The 23,325-nt window shown below is 51.8% G+C and overlaps 1 protein-coding gene across 1 annotated transcript in view; it reads left to right on the top strand.

Annotated features, from left to right (window-relative positions):
- Positions 1-23,325, top strand: part of UBA1 (ubiquitin like modifier activating enzyme 1) — a 115,220-nt gene that overhangs the window by 1,656 nt on the left and 90,239 nt on the right. The window contains exons 2-5 of the mRNA XM_090126664.1: positions 4,036-4,131; positions 9,268-9,326; positions 14,828-14,996; positions 18,648-18,782. Of these exons, the coding sequence (XP_089982790.1) occupies positions 4,036-4,131; positions 9,268-9,326; positions 14,828-14,996; positions 18,648-18,782 (459 nt within the window). The remainder of the gene's footprint in view (positions 1-4,035; positions 4,132-9,267; positions 9,327-14,827; positions 14,997-18,647; positions 18,783-23,325) is intronic.

Here is a 23,325-nt window from a genome sequence, read left to right as displayed (position 1 = left end):
GGGTTCCTTATGCAAATGAGTACTGCAATTAATTGGAGTCCTAATTAATGGGGTCGAGTCTTGGCAATGGGGAACTTTATTAGTGGGATCATTAATTGATTAGCAACCTGATTAATTGGAACGGGTGATTAATTGGGGAACTTATTAATAGGAGTCTCTGGTTAATTGGAAAACTCATTAGTGGGGATCTGTGGTTAATTGGGGGATTCTATTAACGAGGAGCTGTGCTTAATTGGGATCCTTATTATTAATGGGGATCTGTGGTTAATTGGGATCTTCATTAATGGGGATCTCAGGTTAATTGGGATCCTCGTTATTAATGGGGATTTGTCGTTAATTGGAAGCTTTGTTAGTGGGGATCTGTGCTTAATTGGGGAACTCTATTAACGAGGAGCTGTTGTTAATTGGTATTCTCATTATTAATGAGGAGCTGTGGTTAATTGGGATCCTCATTAATGGGGATTTCTAATTAGTCGGTGCTGCCATTAATGGGGATCTCTTGTTAATAGAGAACCTCATTAATGAGATGTGTGATTAATTGGGAGGTCTTAATTAATGAAAACAGGGTTCGTGTCTTAACGAAGTCCCTCAATTGTCAGGGATTTTTAATGGGGGGGCTTAATTAAGCGTTAATGCCGTTAATTAGAGCCGTGGGTTAATTGGGAGCGTTATTAACGGGGGTTTGTCGGGGCTGCCATTAATCCTGCGCTCAGTCGGGAACCTCGTTAATTAACGAGACGGTGATTAACGAGGAAACCTGGTAACGAGGGCCCCCGTTGTCCCCAGTGTCACCCAATGTCCCTTTGGTGTCACCCGGTGTCACCCAATGTCACCCAATGTCCCCTTGGTGTCACCTGGTGTCACCCAGTGTCACCCGATGTCCCTTTGGTGTCACCCAATGTCACCCAGTGTCACCCAATGTCCCCTTGGTGTCACCCGGTGTCACCCAGTGTCACCCAGTGTCACCTGATGTCCCTTTGGTGTCACCCGATGTCACCCAGTGTCACCCAATGTCCCCTTGGTGTCACCCGGTGTCACCCAGTGTCACCCAGTGTCACCCGATGTCCCTTTGGTGTCACCCGATGTCTCCCAGTGTCACCCAATGTCCCCTTGGTGTCACCCGTTGTCACCCGTTGTCACCCGTTGTCACCCGTTGTCCCCTTGGTGTCACCCGTTGTCACCTGTTGTCACCCGTTGTCACCCAATGTCCCCTTGGTGTCACCTGGTGTCACCCGTTGTCACCCAGTGCCACCCAATCTCCCCTTAGTGTCACCCAATGTCCCCCTGGTGTCACCCGGTGTCACCCAGTGGCACCCAATGTCCCCTTGGCGTCACCCGGTGTCACCCAGTGTCACCCGATGTCCCTTTGGTGTCACCCGATGTCACCCAGTGTCACCCAGCATCCCCTTGGTGTCACCCAGTGTCACCCAGTGTCCCTTTGGTGTCACCCGATGTCACCCATTGTCACCCAATATCCCCTTGGTGTCCTCTCAGTGTCACCCAGTGTCACCCAATGTCCCTTGGTGTCACCTGGTGTCACCCAATGTCCCTTTGGTGTCACCCATTGTCACCCAGTGTCACCCAATGTTCTTTTGGTGTCACTGGATGTCACCCAATGCCCCTTTGGTGTCACCCAGTGTCACCCAATGTCGCATTGGTGTCACCCAATGTCCCTTTGGAGTCATCTAATGTCACCCAATGTCCCCTTGGTGTCACCTGATGTCACCCAATGTCCCTTTGGTGTCACCTGATGTCACCCAGTATCCCCCAATGTCCCTTGGTGTCAGTTGATGTCACCCAGTATCCTTTTGGTGTCACCCATTGTCCCCCATTGTTCCCCAGGGTCCCTTTGGTGTCACCTGTTGTCACCCATTGTCACCCAACGTCCCCCCAGTGTCACCCAAAGTCCCTCTTTGTGTCACCTACTGTCCTTTTGGTGTCACCCACTGTTCCCTTGCTGTCACCCACCCTCTCCCCATGTCACCGCCGTGTCCCTTTGTGCCATGTGAACGTCACCCTTGGGTGTCTGTCACCCTGTGGCGTCACCTTTGGTCTCCTGTCACCCTTGGGTGCCCCTTTGGGTGTCCGTCATCTTTGGGTGTCAACTTTGGGGGTCTGTCACCCTTGGGTGTCAACCTTGGCTGTCACCTTTGGTCTCCTGTCACCCTTGGGTGCCCCTTTGGGTGTCTGTCACCTTTGGGTGTCCCCTTTCTGCATTCCTTTTGGGTGTCCCCATTGGGTGTCACCCATGGATGCCATGCCGGATGTCCCCTGTGTCACCCATAGGTGCCCTGCTGGGTGTCCCCATTGGGTGTCACCTATGGGTGTCGTGTTGGGTGTTTTTTGTGTCACCCTTGGGTGTCCCCATTGTCAAACATGGGTGCCCTGTTGGGTGTCCCCATTGGGTGTCACCTTTGGGTGCTCTGCTGGGTATCCCATTGGGTGTCCCCTGTGTGCCATGTTGGGTGTCACCCATGGGTGCCCCATTGGGTGTCTTCATTGTCACCTTTGGGTGTCCTTTGTGTCACCCTTGGGTGTCCGCTGAGTCACCCGTGGCTACCTTGCTGTTGTCTCCATTGGGTGTCACCCACGGGTACCCTGCTGGGTGTCCTGTGTGTCACCCTTGGGTGTCCCCTGTGTCACCCTTGGGTGTCCCCACTGTCACACATGGGTGCCCTGTTGGGTGTCCTTTGTGTCACCCACGGGTGCCCTGCTGGTGCCCCATTGTCACCCACGGGTGCCACGTTGGATGTCTCCTGTGTCACCCTTGGGTGCCCCGTTGGGTGTCCCCATTGGGTGTCACCCACGGGTGTCGTGGATGGTGTCCCCTGTGTCACCCTCGGGTGTCCCCTGTGTCACCCATGGGTGCCGTGCTGGGTGTCACCTTTGGGTGCTCTGCTGTGTGTCCCCATTGGCTGTCACTCGTGTGTGCCATGTTGGGTGTCACCCATGGGTGCCCCATTGGGTGTCTCCATTGTCACCTTTGGGTGTTCTTTGCGTCGCCCTTCGGTGTCCCCTGTGTCACCCATGGCTGCTTTGCTGTTATCTCCATTGGGTGTCACCCACGGGTGCCCTGCTGGGTGTCCCGAGTGTCACCCTTGGGTGTCCCCTCTGTCACCCACGGGTGCCCCATTGGGTGTCACCCACGGGTGTCATGGTGGGTGTCCCGTGTGTCATCCTTGGGTGCCCCATTGGGTGTCACCCACGGGTGTCATGGTGGGTGTCCCATGTGTCACCCTTGGGTGTCCCCCGTGTCACCCACGGGTGCCCCGTTGGGTGTCCCCATTCGGTGTCACCCATGGGTGCCCTGCTGGGTGTCCCGTGTGTCACCCTTGGGTGTCCCCCGTGTCACCCACGGGTGCCCCGTTGGGTGTCCCCATTCGGTGTCACCCATGGGTGCCCTGCTGGGTGTCCCGTGTGTCACCCTTGGGTGTCCCGTCTGTCACCCACGGGTGCCCCATTGGGTGTCACCCACGGGTGTCATGGTGGGTGTCCCCTGTGTCACCCTTGGGTGTCCCCATTGTCACCCACGGGTGCCCCGTTGGGTGTCCCCATTGGGTGTCACCCACGGGTGCCCTGCTGGGTGTCCCGAGTGTCACCCTTGGGTGTCCCCTCTGTCACCCACGGGTGCCCCATTGGGTGTCACCCACGGGTGTCATGGTGGGTGTCCCCTGTGTCATCCTTGGGTGCCCCATTGGGTGTCACCCACGGGTGCCCTGCTGGGTGTCCCCTGTGTCACCCTTGGGTGTCCCCATTGTCACCCACGGGTGCCCCGTTGGGTGTCCCCATTGGGTGTCACCCACGGGTGCCCTGCTGGGTGTCCCAAGTGTCACCCTTGGGTGTCCCCTCTGTCACCCACGGGTGCCCCATTGGGTGTCACCCACAGGTGTCATGGTGGGTGTCCCCTGTGTCATCCTTGGGTGCCCCATTGGGTGTCCCCATTGGGTGTCACCCACGGGTGTCATGGTGGGTGTCCCCTGTGTCACCCTTGGGTGTCCCCTGTGTCACCCTTGGGTGCCCCTATTGTCCCCACAGATGTCCAGCTCCCCGCTGTCGAAGAAGCGCCGCGTGTCCGGGTCACCTCAGCGCCTCAGTGCCACCAACATCCCCAGCACCGCCAGCCCCGCCAACGTGAGTGTCACCCGTTGTCACGCGTTGTCACCCATTGTCCCCTTTGTCACCCCTTGTCCTCCCTATTGTCACCCAGTGTCCCTCCGTGTCACCCACTGTCACCCATTGTCCTTTCATTGTCACCCAGTGTCACCCATTGTCCCCTTTGTCACCCCTTGTCCTCCCCTTTGTCACCCAATGTCCGTCCGTGTCCCTTCAGTGTCACCCGTTGTCCCTTCAGTGTCACCCAGTGTCACCCATTGTCCCCTTAGTGTCACCAATTGTCCCCTTTGTCACCCCTTGTCCTCCCCATTGTCACCCAATGTCCCTCTTTGTCACCCACTGTCACCCATTGTCCCCTTAGTGTCACCCGTTGTCACCCGTTGTCCCCTTTGTCACCCGTTGTCCTCCCCATTGTCACGCAATATCCCTCCGTGTCACCCACTGTCACCCATTGTCCTTTCATTGTCACCCGGTGTCACCCTTTGTCCCCTTAGTGTCACCCGTTGTCCCCTTTGTAACCCCTTGTCCTCCCCATTGTCACCCAATGTTCCTCCGTGTCACCCAATGTCACCCATTGTCCCCTTAGTGTCACCCATTGTCCCCTTAGTGTCACCCATTGTCCCCTTTGTCACCCCTTGTCCTCCCCACTGTCACCCAGTGTCCCTCCGTGTCACCCATTGTCACCCATTGTCCCTTCAGTGTCACCCAGTGTCACCCATTGTCCCCTTAGTGTCACCAATTGTCCCCTTTGTCACCCCTTGTCCTCCCCATTGTCACCCAATGTCCCTCCGTGTCACCCACTGTCACCCATTGTCCCTTCAGTGTCACCCAGTGTCACCCATTGTCCCCTTAGTGTCACCCATTGTCCCCTTTGTCACCCCTTGTCCTCCCCATTGTCACCCAATGTCCCTCCGTGTCACCCACTGTCACCCATTGTCCCTTCAGTGTCACCCAGTGTCATCCATTGTCCCGTTAGTGTCACCCCTTGTCACCCCTTGTCACCCAGTGTCCCTTCAGTGTCACCCAGTATCCCCCACTGTCACCCCACTGTCACCCAATGTCACCCATCATCCCTTCAGTGTCACCCAATGTCACCTATTGTCCCTCATTGTCACCTGTTGTCCTTTCAGTGTCACCCGTTGCCACCCGGTGTCACCTATTGTGCTTCAGTGTCACCCATTGTCCCCTTAGTGTCACCCCTTGTCACCCAGTGTCCCTTCAGTGTCACCCACTGTCCCCCCATTGTTACCCCACTGTCACCCAATGTCACCCAATGTCCCTTCAGTGTCCCTCAGTGTCACCTATTGTCCCTCAGTGTCACCCATTGTCCCCTTAGTGTCACCCCTTGTCACCCAGTGTCCCTTCAGTGTCACCCACTGTCCCCCCACTGTCCCCCCATTGTCACCCCACTGTCACCCAATGTCACCCACCGTCCCTTCAGTGTCACCCAGTGTCACCTATTGTCCTTCATTGTCACCTGTTGTCCCTTCATTGTCACCCATTGTCCCCCGTTGTCACCCCACTGTCACCCATGGGTGTCCCCTGGGTTGGGATTTTGGGGTTCCTCGGGGCTCTCTGTCCCCTCTTTGTCACCCGTTGTGTCCCCAAATGTCCCCAAACGACCCCAAGTGTCCTTAAATGGCCCCAAATGCCCCCAAAGTGGCCCCAAATGGTCCCATAATGTCGCCATTGACCCCACTGACCCCATAAGGTCCCCACTGACCCCATTGACCCCATAAAGTCCCGACTGACCCCATAAATTCCCCGCTGACCCCATCGACCCCATAAATTCCTGGCTGACCCCATAAAGTCCCCATAAAGTCCCCACTGACCCCACTGACCCCATAAAGTTCCCACTGACCCCATAAAGTTCCCACTGACCCCATAAAGTCCCTGCTGACCCCATTGACCCCATAAATTCCCCATTGACCCTATAATGTCCCCACTGACCCCATAATGTCCCCATAAATTCCCCACTGACCCCATTGACCCCATAAATTCCCCCTGACCCTATAAAGTCCCCGCTGACCCCATAAATTCCCCGCTGACCCCATTGACCCCATAAATTCCCGGCTGACCCCATAAAGTCCCCATAAAGTCCCCAATGCCCCCGTTGACCCCATAACGTCCCCATTGACACCACTGACCCCATAATGTCCCCAATGTCCCCATTGACCCCATAATGTCCCCAGTGACCCTATGAAATCCCCGCTGACCCCATAATGTCCCCATTGACCCCATAATTACCCCGATGACCCCATAGTGTCCCCAGTGTCCCCGTTGACCCTATAACATCTCCACTAACCCCACAATGTCCCCATTGACCCTATAATGTTTCCATAATGTCGCCACTAACCCTATATTGTTTTCATCGATCCCATAATATTCCCACTGACCCCATAATCTCCCCAATATCCCATTTGACCCTATAAAGTCCCCATTGACCCCATAATGTTCCCGTTGACCCCATAATGTCCCCATAACGTCCCCACTGACCCTAAAAAGTCCCCATTGACCCCATAATGTCCCCAATATCCTATTTGACCCTATAAAGTCCCCATAATGTTTCCACTGACCCCATAATGTTCCCGCTGACCCTAAAAAGTCCCCATTGACCCCATAATGTCCCCAATATCCCATTTGACCCTATAAAGTCTGCATTGACCCCGCTGACCCCATAATGTCCCCACTGACCCCATTGATCCTATAAAGTCTGCATTGACCCCGCTGACCCCATAATGTCCCCACTGACCCCATTGATCCTATAATGTCCCCATTGACCCTAAAAAGTCCCCGCTGACCCCATAATGTCCCCATTGACCCCATTGACCCCATAATGTTCCCATTGACCCTATAACGTCCCCAATATCCCATTTGACCCTATAAATTCCCCACTGACCCCATAAGGTCTTCAGTGACCCCATAATGTCCCCATAAAGTCCCCACTGACCCCATAAAGTCCTCACTGACCCGACTGACCCTATAAAGTCCCCACTGACCCTATAAAGTCCCCACTGACCCCATAACGTCCCCACTGACCCCATAATGTCCCGACAAAGTCCCGACTGACCCCATAACGTCCCCGCTGAACCCATTGACCCCATAAAGTCCCCGCTGACCCCATAAAATCCCCATTGACCCCATAAAGTCCCCATAAATTCCCCGCTGACCCTATAAAGTCCCCGCTGACCCCATTGACCCCATAAAGTCCCCACAAAGTCCCCGCTTACCCCATAAAGTCCCCACTGACCCCATAAAGTCCCCATAAAGTCCCCACTGACCCCATTGACCCCATAAATTCCCCGCTGACCCCATAAAGTCCCCGCTGACCCCATCGACCCCATAAAGTCCCCACTGACCCCATAAAGTCCCGGCTGACCCCACTGACCCCATAAAGTCCCCATTGACCCCATAAAGTCCCCATAATGTCCCACTGAGCCCATTGACCCCATAAATTCCCCGTTGACCCCATAATGTCCCCATAAAGTTCCCACTGACCCCATAAAGTCCCCGCTGACCCCATAAAGTCCCCACTGACCCCACTGACCCCATAAAGTCCCCACTGACCCCATAAAGTCCTGACTGAACCCATAAATTCCCCGCTGACCCCATTGACCCCATAAAGTCCCCGCTGACCCCATAAAGTCCCCATAAATTCCCCGCTGACCCCATTGACCCCATAAATTCCTGGCTGACCCCATAAAGTCCCCATAAAGACCCCACTGACCCCACTGACCCCATAAAGTTCCCACTGACCCCATAAAGTCCCTGCTGACCCCATAATGTCCCCATTGACCCCATAAAGTCCCCATAAAGTCCCCGCTGACCCCATTGACCCCATAAATTCCCCACTGACCCCATTGACCCCATAAATTCCCTACTGACCCCATAAAGTCCCCGCTGACCCCACTGACCCCATAAAGTCCCCATTGACCCCATAAATTCCCCACTGACCCCATTGACCCCATAAATTCCCTACTGACCCCATAAAGTCCCCGCTGACCCCACTGACCCCATAAAGTCCCCATTGACCCCATAAATTCCCCACTGACCCCATTGACCCCATAAATTCCCGGCTGACCCCATAAAATCCCGGCTGACCCCATTGACCCCATAAAGTCCCCACTGACCCCATAATGTCCCCATAAAGTCCCCACTGACCCCATTGACCCCATAGATTCCCCGCTGACCCCATAAAGTCCCCATTGACCCCATAAAGTCCCCACTGACCCCGCTGACCCCATAAAGTCCCTGCTGACCCCATAAAGTCCCCATTGACCCCATAAAGTCCCCATAAAGTCCCCACTGACCCCATTGACCCCATAAATTCCCCATTGACCCTATAATGTCCCCACTGACCCCATAATGTCCCCATAAATTCCCTACTGACCCCACTGACCCCATAAATTTCCTGCTGACCCTATAAATTCCCCGCTGACCCTATAAATTCCCCGCTGACCCCATTGACCCCATAAATTCCCTACTGACCCCATAAAGTCCCCGCTGACCCCATAAATTCCCGGCTGACCCCATAAAGTCCCCGCTGACCCCATTGACCCCATAAAGTCCCCGCTGACCCCATAAATTCCCCGCTGACCCCATTGACCCCGTAAATTCCCCGCTGACCCTATAAAGTCCCCACTGACCCCGTTGACCCCATAAATTCCCGGCAGACCCCATAAAGTCCCTGCTGACCCAATCGACCCCATAAAGTCCCCACTGACCCCATAAAGTCCCCACTGACCCCATAAATTCCCCGCTGACCCCATAAAGTCCCGGCTGACCCCACTGACCCCATAAAGTCCCCACTGACCCCATAAAGTCCCCGCTAACCCCATAAATTCCCCGCTGACCCCATTGACCCCATAAATTCCCCACTGACCCCATAAAGTCCCCATTGACCCCATAAAGTCCCCACTGACCCCATTGACCCCATAAAGTCCCCATTGACCCCATAAAGTCCCGGCTGACCCCATTGACCCCATAAAGTCCCCATTGACCCCATAAAGTCCGCATAAAGTCCCCACTGACCCCATAAATTCCCCACTGACCCCATTGACCCCATAAATTCCGCGCTGACCCCATAAACTCCCCACTGACCCCAAAACCCCGTAAGTTTGGGATCTGACCCCAAATGTTTCCTGACCCCAAAAGGGAATGGCGAAGAACGGCGGCGAAGCGGAGATCGATGAGGGGCTGTACTCCAGGCAGCTGTGAGTGTGGGGTTTTTATGGGGTTTTTATGGGGTTTTTGTGGGGTTTTTGTAGGGTTTTGTGGGGTTTTATGGGGTTTTATGGGATTTCGGGTTTTTATGGGGTTTTTATGGGGTTTTGGGGTGAGTTTGGGGTTTTCATTTGGGGATTTTGGTTTTTTTGGGGTTTTTTTGGGGCTGTACTCCAGGCAGCTGTGAGTGTGGGGTTTTTATGGGGTTTTTGTAGGGTTTTGTGGGGTTTTATGGGGTTTTTATGGGATTTCGGGTTTTTATGGGGTTTTTATAGGGTTTTGGGGTGAGTTTGGGGTTTTCATTTGGGGATTTTGGTTTTTTTGGGGTTTTTTTGGGGCTGTACTCCAGGCAGCTGTGAGTGTGGGGTTTTTGTGGGGTTTTTGTAGGGTTTTTGTAGGGTTTTGTGGGGTTTTATGGGGTTTTATGGGATTTCGGGTTTTTATGGGGTTTTTATGGGGTTTTGGGGTGAGTTTGGGGTTTTCATTTGGGGATTTTGGTTTTTTTGGGGTTTTTTTGGGGCTGTACTCCAGGCAGCTGTGAGTGTGGGGTTTTTGTGGGGTTTTTGTAGGGTTTTGTGGGGTTTTATGGGGTTTTTATGGGATTTCGGGTTTTTATGGGGTTTTTATAGGGTTTTGGGGTGAGTTTGGGGTTTTCATTTGGGGATTTTGGTTTTTTTGGGGTTTTTTTGGGGCTGTACTCCAGGCAGCTGTGAGTGTGGGGTTTTTGTGGGGTTTTTGTAGGGTTTTTGTAGGGTTTTGTGGGGTTTTATGGGGTTTTATGGGATTTCGGGTTTTTATGGGGTTTTTATGGGGTTTTGGGGTGAGTTTGGGGTTTTCATTTGGGGATTTTGGTTTTTTTGGGGTTTTTTGGGGCTGTACTCCAGGCAGCTGTGAGTGTGGGGTTTTTGTGGGGTTTTTATGGGGTTTTTGTAGGGTTTTGTGGGGTTTTATGGGGTTTTTATGGGATTTCGGGTTTTTATGGGGTTTTTATAGGGTTTTGGGGTGAGTTTGGGGTTTTCATTTGGGGATTTTGGTTTTTTTGGGGTTTTTTGGGGCTGTACTCCAGGCAACTGTGAGTGTGGGGTTTTTGTGGGGTTTTTGTAGGGTTTTTGTAGGGTTTTGTGGGGTTTTATGGGGTTTTTATGGGATTTCGGGTTTTTATGGGGTTTTTATGGGGTTTTGGGGTGAGTTTGGGGTTTTCATTTGGGGATTTTGGTTTTTTGGGGGTTTTTTTGGGGCTGTACTCCAGGCAGCTGTGAGTGTTGGGTTTTTATGGGGTTTTTATGGGGTTTTTGTAGGGTTTTGTGGGGTTTTATGGGGTTTTTATGGGATTTCGGGTTTTTATGGGGTTTTATGGGGTTTTGGGGTGAGTTTGGGGTTTTGGTTTGGGGTTTTGTGGGTTTTTTTGGGGTTTTTTTTGGGGCTGTACTCCAGGCAGCTGTGAGTGTGGGGTTTTTTATGGGGTTTTTATGGGGTTTTTGTGGGGTTTTTTTAGGGTTTTGTGGGGTTTTTATGGGATTTCGGGTTTTTATGGGGTTTTTATGGGGTTTTGGGGTGAGTTTGGGGTTTTCATTTGGGGATTTTGGTTTTTTTGGGGTTTTTTTGGGGCTGTACTCCAGGCAGCTGTGAGTGTGGGGTTTTTATGGGGTTTTTGTAGGGTTTTGTGGGGTTTTATGGGGTTTTTATGGGATTTCGGGTTTTTATGGGATTTTTGTGGGGTTTTGGGGTGAGTTTGGGGTTTTGGTTTGGGGATTTGGGGTTTTGTGGGGTTTTTTGGGGCTGTACTCCAGGCAGCTGTGAGTGTGGGGTTTTTTGTGGGGTTTTTGTAGGTTTTTGTGGGGTTTTTGTGGGGTTTTATGGGGTTTTTATGGGATTTCGGGTTTTTATGGGGTTTTTATGGGGTTTTGGGGTGAGTTTGGGGTTTTCATTTGGGGTTTTGTGGGGTTTTGTGGGGACTTTTTGGGGCTGTACTCCAGGCAGCTGTGAGTGTGGGGTTTTTATGGGGTTTTTGTAGGGTTTTGTGGGGTTTTTGTGGGGTTTTATGGGGTTTTTATGGGATTTCGGGTTTTTATGGGGTTTTTATGGGGTTTTGGGGTGAGTTTGGGGTTTTGGTTTGGGGTTTTGTGGGGTTTTGTGGGGACTTTTTGGGGCTGTACTCCAGGCAGCTGTGAGTGTGGGGTTTTTTATGGGGTGTTTGTAGGGTTTTGTGGGGTTTTATGGGGTTTTTATGGGATTTCAGGTTTTTATGGGGTTTTTATGGGGTTTTTATGGGGTTTTGGGGTGAGTTTGGGGTTTTCTTTTGGGGTTTTGTTTTTTATGGGGTTTTTTTTGGGGCTGTACTCCAGGCAGCTGTGAGTGTGGGGTTTTTATGGGGTTTTTGTGGGGTTTTTGTAGGGTTTTGTGGGGTTTTTGTAGGGTTTTGTGGGGTTTTTGTAGGGTTTTTATGGGATTTCGGGTTTTTATGGGGTTTTTATGGGGTTTTGGGGTGAGTTTGGGGTTTTGGTTTGGGGTTTTGTGGGGTTTTTTGGGGTTTTTTTTGGGGCTGTACTCCAGGCAGCTGTGAGTGTGGGGTTTTTTATGGGGTTTTTTATGGGGTTTTTATGGGGTTTTTGTGGGGTTTTTGTAGGGTTTTGTGGGGTTTTTATGGGATTTCGGGTTTTTATGGGGTTTTTATGGGGTTTTGGGGTGAGTTTGGGGTTTTCATTTGGGGATTTTGGTTTTTTTGGGGTTTTTTTGGGGCTGTACTCCAGGCAGCTGTGAGTGTGGGGTTTTTATGGGGTTTTTGTAGGGTTTTGTGGGGTTTTATGGGGTTTTTATGGGATTTCGGGTTTTTATGGGATTTTTGTGGGGTTTTGGGGTGAGTTTGGGGTTTTGGTTTGGAGATTTCGGGTTTTTCTGGGTTTTTTTGGGGGCTGTACTCCAGGCAGCTGTGAGTGTGGGGTTTTTTATGGGGTTTTTTTAGGGTTTTGTGGGGTTTTGGGGGTTTTGGGGGATTTTAATGGGATTTTAAGGGGGTTTGGGGTTTTTATGGTGTTTTATGGGATTTTTATGGGGTTTTATGGGGTTTTATGGGGTTTTTTTGGGCTTTTATGGGGTTTTAATGGGGCTTTTATGGGGTTTCTATGTTGTTTTATGGGGTTTTTATTGTGTTTTATGGGGTTTTTATGGGGTTTTTATGTGGCTTTATGGGATATTTATGGGGTTTTATGGGATATTTATGGGGTTTTATGGAGTTTTTTGGGATTTTTATGGGGCTTTTATGGGGCTTTTATGGGGTTTGGGATTTTTATGGGGTTTTATGGGATTTTTATGGGGCTTTTATGGGGTTTTTTGGGATTTTTATGGGATTTTTATGGGGTTTTATGGGGTTTTTATGGGACTTTAATGGGGTTTGGGGTTTTTTTGGGGTTTTATGGGATTTTTATGGCGCTTTATGGGGCTTTTATGGGGTTTTATGGGATTTTTATGGGTTTTTATGGGGTTTTTATGGGGCTTTTATGGGGTTTTATGGGGCTTTTATGGGGTTTTATGGGGCTTTTATGGGGTTTTATGGGGCTTTTATGGGGCTTTTATGGGGTTTGGGGTTTTTTTGGGATTTTTATGGGGTTTTTATGGGGTTTTTATGGGGTTTTATGGGATTTTTATGGGGCTTTTATGGGGCTTTATGGGATATTTATGGGGTTTTATGGGATATTTATGGGGTTTTATGGAGTTTTTTGGGATTTTTATGGGGTTTTATGGGGTTTTTATGGGATTTCGGGTTTTTATGGGATTTTTGTGGGGTTTTGGGGTGAGTTTGGGGTTTTGGTTTGGGGATTTGGGGTTTTGTGGGGTTTTTTGGGGCTGTACTCCAGGCAGCTGTGAGTGTGGGGTTTTTTGTGGGGTTTTTGTAGGTTTTTGTGGGGTTTTTGTGGGGTTTTATGGGGTTTTTATGGGGTATTTATGGGATTTCAGGATATTATGGGGTTTTTGTGGGGTTTTGGGGTGAGTTTGGGGTTTTGGTTTGGAGATTTGGGGTTTTGTGGGGTTTTTTGGGGCTGTACTCCAGGCAGCTGTGAGTGTGGGGTTTTTTATGGGGTTTTTGTAGGGTTTTGTGGGGTTTTTGTGGGGTTTTATGGGGTTTTTATGGGATTTCGGGTTTTTATGGGGTTTTTATGGGGTTTTGGGGTGAGTTTGGGGTTTTGGTTTGGAGATTTCGGGTTTTTCTGGGTTTTTTTGGGGGCTGTACTCCAGGCAGCTGTGAGTGTGGGGTTTTTTATGGGGTTTTTTTAGGGTTTTGTGGGGTTTTGGGGGTTTTGGGGGATTTTAATGGGATTTTAAGGGGGTTTGGGGTTTTTATGGTGTTTTATGGGATTTTTATGGGGTTTTATGGGGTTTTATGGGGTTTTTTTGGGCTTTTATGGGGTTTTAATGGGGCTTTTATGGGGTTTCTATGTTGTTTTATGGGGTTTTTATTGTGTTTTATGGGGTTTTTATGGGGTTTTTATGTGGCTTTATGGGATATTTATGGGGTTTTATGGGATATTTATGGGGTTTTATGGAGTTTTTTGGGATTTTTATGGGGCTTTTATGGGGCTTTTATGGGGTTTGGGATTTTTATGGGGTTTTATGGGATTTTTATGGGGCTTTTATGGGGTTTTTTGGGATTTTTATGGGATTTTTATGGGGTTTTATGGGGTTTTTATGGGACTTTAATGGGGTTTGGGGTTTTTTTGGGGTTTTATGGGATTTTTATGGCGCTTTATGGGGCTTTTATGGGGTTTTATGGGATTTTTATGGGTTTTTATGGGGTTTTTATGGGGCTTTTATGGGGTTTTATGGGGCTTTTATGGGGTTTTATGGGGCTTTTATGGGGTTTTATGGGGCTTTTATGGGGCTTTTATGGGGTTTGGGGTTTTTTTGGGATTTTTATGGGGTTTTTATGGGGTTTTTATGGTGTTTTATGGGATTTTTATGGGGCTTTTATGGGGCTTTATGGGATATTTATGGGGTTTTATGGGATATTTATGGGGTTTTATGGAGTTTTTTGGGATTTTTATGGGGTTTTATGGGGTTTTTATGGGGCTTTTGTGGGGTTTGGGATTTTTATGGGGTTTTATGGGATTTTTATGGGGCTTTTATGGGGTTTTTTGGAATTTTTATGGGGTTTTATGGGGCTTTTGGGGTGAGTTTGGGGTTTTCTTTTGTGCTTTTTGGGGCTGTTTTTTGGGGCTGTGCTCCCTCCCGTATTTCTCCCAAAGCCCAATTAATCAATCCTCCCCCCCCCCCTTAATCAACTTCCCCCTCACATTGCTCCCCCCCCCAATTAACCCTTAATTACCCCCCATTAATTAACCCTTTCCCCCCCATCATTCAATCCCTTCACTCCATCCTTTCCCCCCCCATCCCCCCCCCTCCTCCATTTTTCTCTCCCACCCCCACGAATTCCCCCCTAATTACCGCCCCCGTTCATGACCTAATTACCTAATTAACTAATTAACGACCCCCCCAGGTACGTGCTGGGCCACGAGGCCATGAAGAGGATGCAGACCTCCAACGTTTTGGTGTCGGGGCTGCGGGGGCTGGGGGTGGAAGTGGCCAAAAATTTGGTTTTGGGGGGGGTCAAATCCGTCACCCTGCACGACCCCCAGCCTGCAGCGTGGCCGGACCTGTCCTCGCAGGTGGGTCGTTAATTAATTAGTCATTAATGAGTCGTTAATTAAGCCCTAAAGGGTCTCAGAGGGGTGTTATGATGTTGTTTGGGGGGGTTATGGGGTGGTTTGGGGGGATTTATGGGGTCAAATCCGTCACCCTGCACCACCCCCAGCCTGCAGTATGGCTGGAGCTCTGTTTGCTGGTGGGTAATTAGTTAATTAGTCATTAATGAGCCGTTAATTAAGTCCTAATGGGTCTCAGGGGGGTGTTATGGGGAGGTTTGGGGGGGTTATGGGGTGGATTGGGGGGGATTTATGGGGTCAAATCCGTCACCCTGCACCACCCCCAGCCTGCAGTATGGCTGGAGCTCTGTTTGCTGGTGGGTAATTAGTTAATTAGTCATTAATGAGCCGTTAATTAAGTCCTAATGGGTCTCAGGGGGGTGTTATGGGGTGGTTTGGGGGGGGATTTATGGGGTCAAGTTCGTCAGCCTGCACCACCCCCAGCTTATAGTATGGCCAGAGCTCTCTTCAGAGGTGGGTAATTAATTAATTAGTCATTAATGAGCCGTTAATTAAGCTCTAATGGGTCTCAGGGGGGTGTTATGGGGAGGTTTGGGGGGGTTATGGGGTGGATTGGGGGGGATTTATGGGGTCAAATCCGTCACCCTGCACCACCCCCAGCCTGCAGTATGGCTGGAGCTCTGTTTGCTGGTGGGTAATTAGTTAATTAGTCATTAATGAGCCGTTAATTAAGTTCTAATGGGTCTCAGGGGGGTGTTATGGGGAGGTTTGGGGGGGTTATGGGGTGGATTGGGGGGGATTTATGGGGTCAAATCCGTCAGCCTGCACCACCCCCAGCTTATAGTATGGCTGGAGCTCTCTTTGCAGGTGGGTCGTTGGTTAATTAGTCATTAATGAGTCGTTAATTAATTCCTAATGAGCCACAGGGGCTGTTAGGAGGTGGCCTGGGGGAGGATTTTGGGGCCCATTTTGTGGGATTTTGGGGCCATTCTATGGGATTTTGAAGTCATTCCATAGGTTTTTGGGTGCATTTCGTGGGGTTTTGGGTCCATTTTGTGGGATTTTGAAATCCATAGGATTTTGGGGTCATTCTGTGGGATTTTGGGGTCCATTCTGTGGGATTTTGGGGTCATTCTATGGGGTTTGGAGTCCATTCTATGGGACTTTGGGTTCCTTTTTTGCACTTTTGGGGCCATTTCCGTGGGATTTTGGGGCCATTTCTGTGGGATTTTGAGGACAATCCATAGGATTTTGGGTCCATTCTATGGGATTTCGGATCCCTTCTATGAATTTTAGGGTCCATTCTGTGGGATTTTTGGGTCCATTTTGGGGGATTTTGGAGTCAATCCATGGGATTTTGGGTCCATTCTTTGGGATTTTGAGGGCAATCATTGGGGTTTGGGGTCTGTTCTGTGGGATTTTGGGCCATTCTGTGGGATTTTGACTCATTTTTATGCATTTTTGGGACATTCTGCATCCATTCTGAGGGATTTTGGGGTCAATCCATGGGATTTTGGGTTCGTTGTATGGGATTTTGGAGTCAATCCATGGGATTTTGGGTCTGTTCTTTGGGATTGGGATTTTGGGGTCAATCCATGGAATTTGGATTTCGTTGTATGGGATTTTGGAGTCAATCCATGGGATTTTGGGTCTGTTCTTTGGGATTGGGATTATGGGTCCTTTTCTTTGGGATTATGGGTCCATTTCTTTGGGATTATGGAGTCAATCCATGGGATTTAGGGTCTATTCCTTGGGATTGGGATTTTGGGTCCATTTCTTTGGGATTTGGGTCCATTTCTTGGGATTTTGGAGTCAATCCATGGAATTTGGGGCTCGTTGTATGGGATTTTGGAGTCAATCCCTGGGATTTGGGGTCTATTCTTTGGGATTGGGATTTTGGGTCCATTCTTTGGGATTTTGGAGTCAATTCATGGGATTTGGGGTCTATTCTTTGGGATTGGGATTTTGGGTCCATTCTTTGGGATTTTGGGTCCATTTCTTCGGGATTTTGGAGTCAATCCATGGGATTTGGGGTCTATTCTTTGGGATTGGGATTTTGGGTCCGTTCTGTGGGATTTTGGGTCCTTTCCTTGGGATTATGGGTCTATTCTATGGGATTTTGGAGTCAATCCATGGGATTTGGGGTCTGTTCTTTGGGATTGGGATTTTGGAGTCAATCCATGGGATTGGGATTTTGGGTCCTTTCTTTGGGATTTTGGAGTCAAACCATGGGATTTGGGGTCTATTCCTTGGGATTGGGATTTTGGCTTCATTCTCTGGGATTTTGGAGTCAATCCATGGAATTTGGGTTTCGTTGTATGGGATTTTGGAGTCAATCCTTGGGATTTTGGAGTCAATCCTTGGGATTGGGATTTTGGGTCCTTTCTTTGGGATTTTGGAGTCAAACCATGGGATTTTGGGTCTATTCCTTGGGATTGGGATTTTGGGTCCATTCTTTGGGATTTTGGGTCCATTCTTTGGGATTTTGGGTCCATTTCTTTGGGATTATGGAGTCAATCCATGGGATTTAGGGTCTATTCCTTGGGATTGGGATTTTGGGTCCATTTCTTTGGGATTTGGGTCCATTTCTTGGGATTTTGGCCTTGTTGTATGGGATTTTGGGTCCATTCTGTGGGATTTTGGAGTCAATCCTTGGGATTCTGGCCTCATTGATTGGGATTTTGGAGTCAATCATGGGATTTTGGGTTCATTGTATGGGATTTTGCAGTCAATCATGGGATTTTGGGTCCATTCCTTGGGATTTTGGGTCCGTTCCTTGGGATTTTGGGTCCGTTCCTTGGGATTTTGGGTCCGTTCCTTGGGATTTGGGTTTCGTTGTATGGGATTTTGGAGTCAATACTTGGGATTTTGGAGTCAATCCTTGGGATTGGGATTTTGGGTCCATTTCTTTGGGATTTTGGGTCCATTTCTTTGGGATTTTGGAATCTATCCATGGGATTTTGGGTCTGTTCCTTGGGATTGGGATTTTGGGTCCGTTCCTTTGGAATTTGGGTCCATTTCTTGGGATTTTGGCCTTGTTGTATGGGATTTTGGGTCCATTCTGTGGGATTTTGGAGTCAATCCTTGGGATTCTGGCCTCATTGATTGGGATTTTGGAGTCAATCATGGGATTTTGGGTTCGTTGTATGGGATTTTGCAGTCAATCATGGGATTGTGGCCTCATTGATTGGGATTTTGGAGTCAGTCCATGGGATTTGGGGTCCGTTCCTTGGGATTTTGGGTCCATTTCTTTGGGATTTTGGGTCCGTTCACTTGGGATTTTGGGTCCGTTCACTTGGGATTTTGGGAGTCAATCATGGGATTTTGGGAGTCAATCATGGGATTTTGGGAGTCAATCATGGGATTTTGGGAGTCAATCAAGGGATTTTGGGTTCGTTGTATGGGATTTTGCAGTCAATCCTTGGGATTTTGGCTCCATTCCTTGGGATTTTGGCTCCATTCCTTGGGATTTTGGCTCCATTCCTTGGGATTTTGGCTCCATTCCTTGGGATTGGGACTTTGGCCCCACTCTCCAGGATTTCCCCACATTTCCCCCCCATTCCACCCCATTTCCCCACCTCCCCCCTGCTGTAGCCCCCAGCGTTTCCCATTTTCAACCCTTTTAACCCATTTCTTCCCTCTTTCCCACCCCAGTTCTACCTGAGGGAGGCCGACGTGGGGCAGAACCGAGCCGAGGCGACGCTGCCCAGGCTGGCGGAGCTCAACGCCTACGTGGGGGTCAGCAGCAGCACCGAGCCCCTGAGCGAGGAGCTCCTGCAGCCCTTCCAGGTACCTGAGGGACCCCATAGAGACCCCATAACGGCCCCATAGGGACCCCATAGTGTGACCCCACAGTGTGACCCCATAACTGCCCCATAGAGACCCCATAGGGACCCCATAGGGACCCCATAGCAGCAGCACGGAGCCCCTGAGCGAGGAGCTCCTGCAGCCCTTCCAGGTACCATAGGGACCCCATAGAAACCCCATAATGGCCCCATAGAGACCCCATAGGGACCCCATAGTGTGAGTCACAGTGTGACCCCATAGCTGCCCCATAGAGACCCCATAATGGCCCTATAGAGACCCCATAGCAGCAGCACGGAGCCCCTGAGTGAGGAGCTCCTGCAGCCCTTCCAGGTACCATAGAGACCCCATAGAGACCCCATAACGGCCCCATAGAAACCCCATAACAGCCCCATAGGGACCCCATAGTGTGAGCCACAGTGTGACCCCATAAAGACCCCATAACTGCCCCATAGCAGCAGCACCGAGCCCCTGAGCGAGGAGCTCCTGCAGCCCTTCCAGGTACCTGAACGGCCCCATAGAAACCCCATAACGGCCCCATAGGGACCCCATAGTGTGAGCCACAGTGTGACCCCATAGAGACCCCATAATGGCCCCATAGAGACCCCATAGCAGCAGCACGGAGCCGCTGAGCGAGGAGCTCCTGCAGCCCTTCCAGGTACCATAGGGACCCCATAGGGACCCCATAACGGCCCCATAGGGACCCCATAGTGTGAGCCACAGTGTGACCCCATAACTGCCCCATAAAGACCCCATAGAGACCCCATAGCAGCAGCACGGAGCCCCTGAGCGAGGAGCTCCTGCAGCCCTTCCAGGTACCTGAACGGCCCCATAGAAACCCCATAACGGCCCCATAGGGACCCCATAGTGTGAGCCACAGTGTGACCCCATAGAGACCCCATAATGGCCCCATAACTGCCCCATAGCAGCAGCACGGAGCCCCTGAGCGAGGAGCTCCTGCAGCCCTTCCAGGTACCTGAGGGACCCCATAGAAACCCCATAACGGCTCCATAGGGACCCCATAGTGTGAGCCACAGTGTGACCCCATAACTGCCCCGTAGAGACCCCATAGGGACCCCATAGAGACCCCATAGCAGCAGCACGGAGCCCCTGAGCGAGGAGCTCCTGCAGCCCTTCCAGGTACCTGAGGGACCCCATAGAGACCCCATAGCTGCCCCATAACGGCCCCATAGGGACCTCATAGTGTGACCCCACAGTGTGACCCCATAACTGCCCCATTGAGACCCTATAGGGACCCCATAAAGACCCCATAACTGCCCCATAGCAGCAGCACGGAGCCCCTGAGCGAGGAGCTCCTGCAGCCCTTCCAGGTACCATAGAGACCCCATAGGGACCCCATAACGGCCCCATAGGGACCCCATAGTGTGAGCCACAGTGTGACCCCATAACTGCCCCATAGAGACCCTATAGGGACCCCATAGAGACCCCATAACTGCCCCATAGAGACCCTATAGGGACCCCATAGAGACCCCATAACTGCCCCATAGCAGCAGCACGGAGCCCCTGAGCGAGGAGCTCCTGCAGCCCTTCCAGGTACCATAGAGACCCCATAGGGACCCCATAACGGCCCCATAGGGACCCCATAGTGTGAGCCACAGTGTGACCCCATAACTGCCCCATAGAGACCCTATAGGGACCCCATAGAGACCCCATAACTGCCCCATAGAGACCCTATAGGGACCCCATAGAGACCCCATAACTGCCCCATAGCAGCAGCACGGAGCCCCTGAGCGAGGAGCTCCTGCAGCCCTTCCAGGTACCTGAGGGACCCCATAGAGACCCCATAGTTTGAGTCACAGTGTGACCCCATAACTGCCCCATAGAGACCCCATAGAGACCCCATTATGGCCCCATAGAGACCCCATAGCAGCAGCACGGAGCCCCTGAGCGAGGAGCTCCTGCAGCCCTTCCAGGTACCATAGAGACCCCATAGAGACCCCATAGCTGCCCCATAACGGCCCCATAGGGACCCCATAGTGTGAGCCACAGTGTGACCCCATAACTGCCCCATAGAGACCCCATAAAGACCCCATAGAGACCCCATAGCAGCAGCACCGAGCCCCTGAGCGAGGAGCTCCTGCAGCCCTTCCAGGTAACATAGAGACCCCATAGGGACCCCATAACGGCCCCATAGAAACCCCATAACAGCCCCATAGGGACCCCATAGTGTGAGCCACAGTGTGACCCCATAGAGACCCCATAATGGCCCCATAGAGACCCCATAGGGACCCCATAGCAGCAGCACGGAGCCCCTGAGCGAGGAGCTCTTGCAGCCCTTCCAGGTACCATAGGGACCCCATAGAAACCCCATAACGGCCCCATAGAGACCCCATAGTGTGAGTCACAGTGTGACCCCATAACTGCCCCATAGAGACCCTATAATGGCCCTATAGAGACCCCATAGCAGCAGCACGGAGCCCCTGAGCGAGGAGCTCCTGCAGCCCTTCCAGGTACCATAGAGACCCCATAGAAACCCCATAACGGCCCCATAGAGACCCCATAGCAGCAGCACGGAGCCCCTGAGCGAGGAGCTCCTGCAGCCCTTCCAGGTACCATAGAGACCCCATAGAAACCCCATAACGGCCCCATAGGGACCCCATAGCAGCAGCACCGAGCCCCTGAGCGAGGAGCTCCTGCAGCCCTTCCAGGTACCATAGAGACCCCATAGGGACCCCATAACGGCCCCATAGAAACCCCATAACAGCCCCATAGGGACCCCATAGCGTGAGCCACAGTGTGACCCCATAAAGACCCCATAACTGCCCCATAGCAGCAGCACCGAGCCCCTGAGCGAGGAGCTCCTGCAGCCCTTCCAGGTACCTGAGGGACCCCATAGAAACCCCATAGCTGCCCCATAACGGCCCCATAGGGACCCTATAGTGTGAGCCACAGTGTGACCCCATAGAGACCCCATAGGGACCCCATAGAGACCCCATAGCAGCACCACGGAGCCGCTGAGCGAGGAGCTCCTGCAGCCCTTCCAGGTACCTGAACGGCCCCATAGAAACCCCATAATGGCCCCATAGGGACCCCATAGTGTGAGTCACAGTGTGACCCCATAACTGCCCCAGAGAGACCCCATAGAGACCCCATAGCAGCAGCAGGGAGCCGCTGAGCGAGGAGCTCCTGCAGCCCTTCCAGGTACCATAGAGACCCCATAGAAACCCCATAACGGCCCCATAGGGACCCCATAGTGTGAGCCACAGTGTGACCCCATAGAGACCCCATAGCAGCCCCATAGAGACCCCATAGAGACCCCATAGCAGCAGCACCGAGCCCCTGAGCGAGGAGCTCCTGCAGCCCTTCCAGGTACCTGAACGGCCCCATAGAAACCCCATAACGGCCCCATAGGGACCCCATAGTGTGAGTCACAGTGTGACCCCATAGAGACCCCATAACGGCCCCATAGAGACCCCATAGCAGCAGCACGGAGCCCCTGAGCGAGGAGCTCCTGCAGCCCTTCCAGGTACCATAGAGACCCCATAGAGACCCCATAACGGCCCCATAGGGACCCCATAGTGTGAGCCACAGTGTGACCCCATAGAGACCCCATAGCAGCAGCACCGAGCCCCTGAGCGAGGAGCTCCTGCAGCCCTTCCAGGTACCTGAGGGACCCCATAGAAACCCCATAACGGCCCCATAGGGACCTCATAGTGTGAGCCACAGTGTGACCCCATTGAGACCCCATAACCGCCCCATAGAGACCCCATAGGGACCCCATAGCAGCAGCACAGAGCCCCTGAGCGAGGAGCTCCTGCAGCCCTTCCAGGTACCTGAACGGCCCCATAGGGACCCCATAACGGCCCCATAGAAACCCCATAACAGCCCCATAGGGACCCCATAGCGTGAGCCACAGTGTGACCCCATAAAGACCCCATAACTGCCCCATAGCAGCAGCACCGAGCCCCTGAACGAGGAGCTCCTGCAGCCCTTCCAGGTACCATAGAGACCCCATAACGGCCCCATAGAAACCCCATAACAGCCCCATAGGGACCCCATAGTGTGAGCCACAGTGTGACCCCATAAAGACCCCATAACTGCCCCATAGCAGCAGCACCGAGCCCCTGAGCGAGGAGCTCCTGCAGCCCTTCCAGGTACCTGAGGGACCCCATAGGGACCCCATAACGGCCCCATAGGGACCCCATAGTGTGAGCCACAGTGTGACCCCATAACTGCCCCATAGGGACCCCATAAAGACCCCATAGAGACCCCATAGCAGCAGCACGGAGCCGCTGAGCGAGGAGCTCCTGCAGCCCTTCCAGGTACCATAGGGACCCCATAGGGACCCCATAACGGCCCCATAGGGACCCCATAGTGTGAGCCACAGTGTGACCCCATAGAGACCCCATAACCGCCCCATAGAGACCCCATAGCAGCAGCACGGAGCCGCTGAGCGAGGAGCTCCTGCAGCCCTTCCAGGTACCATAGGGACCCCATAGAAATCCCATAACAGCCCCATAGAGACCCCATAGGGACCCCATAGTGTGAGTCACAGCGTGACCCCATA

The sequence above is a fragment of the Phasianus colchicus genome, chromosome 29 (genome assembly GCF_987193195.1).
Source record: "Phasianus colchicus chromosome 29, bPhaCol1.hap1.1, whole genome shotgun sequence".
In the NCBI taxonomy this organism is placed as follows: Eukaryota; Metazoa; Chordata; class Aves; order Galliformes; family Phasianidae; genus Phasianus; species Phasianus colchicus.
The sequence above is the reverse complement of the archived record's forward strand: the minus strand, read 5'-3'. Positions and strand labels throughout refer to the sequence as shown.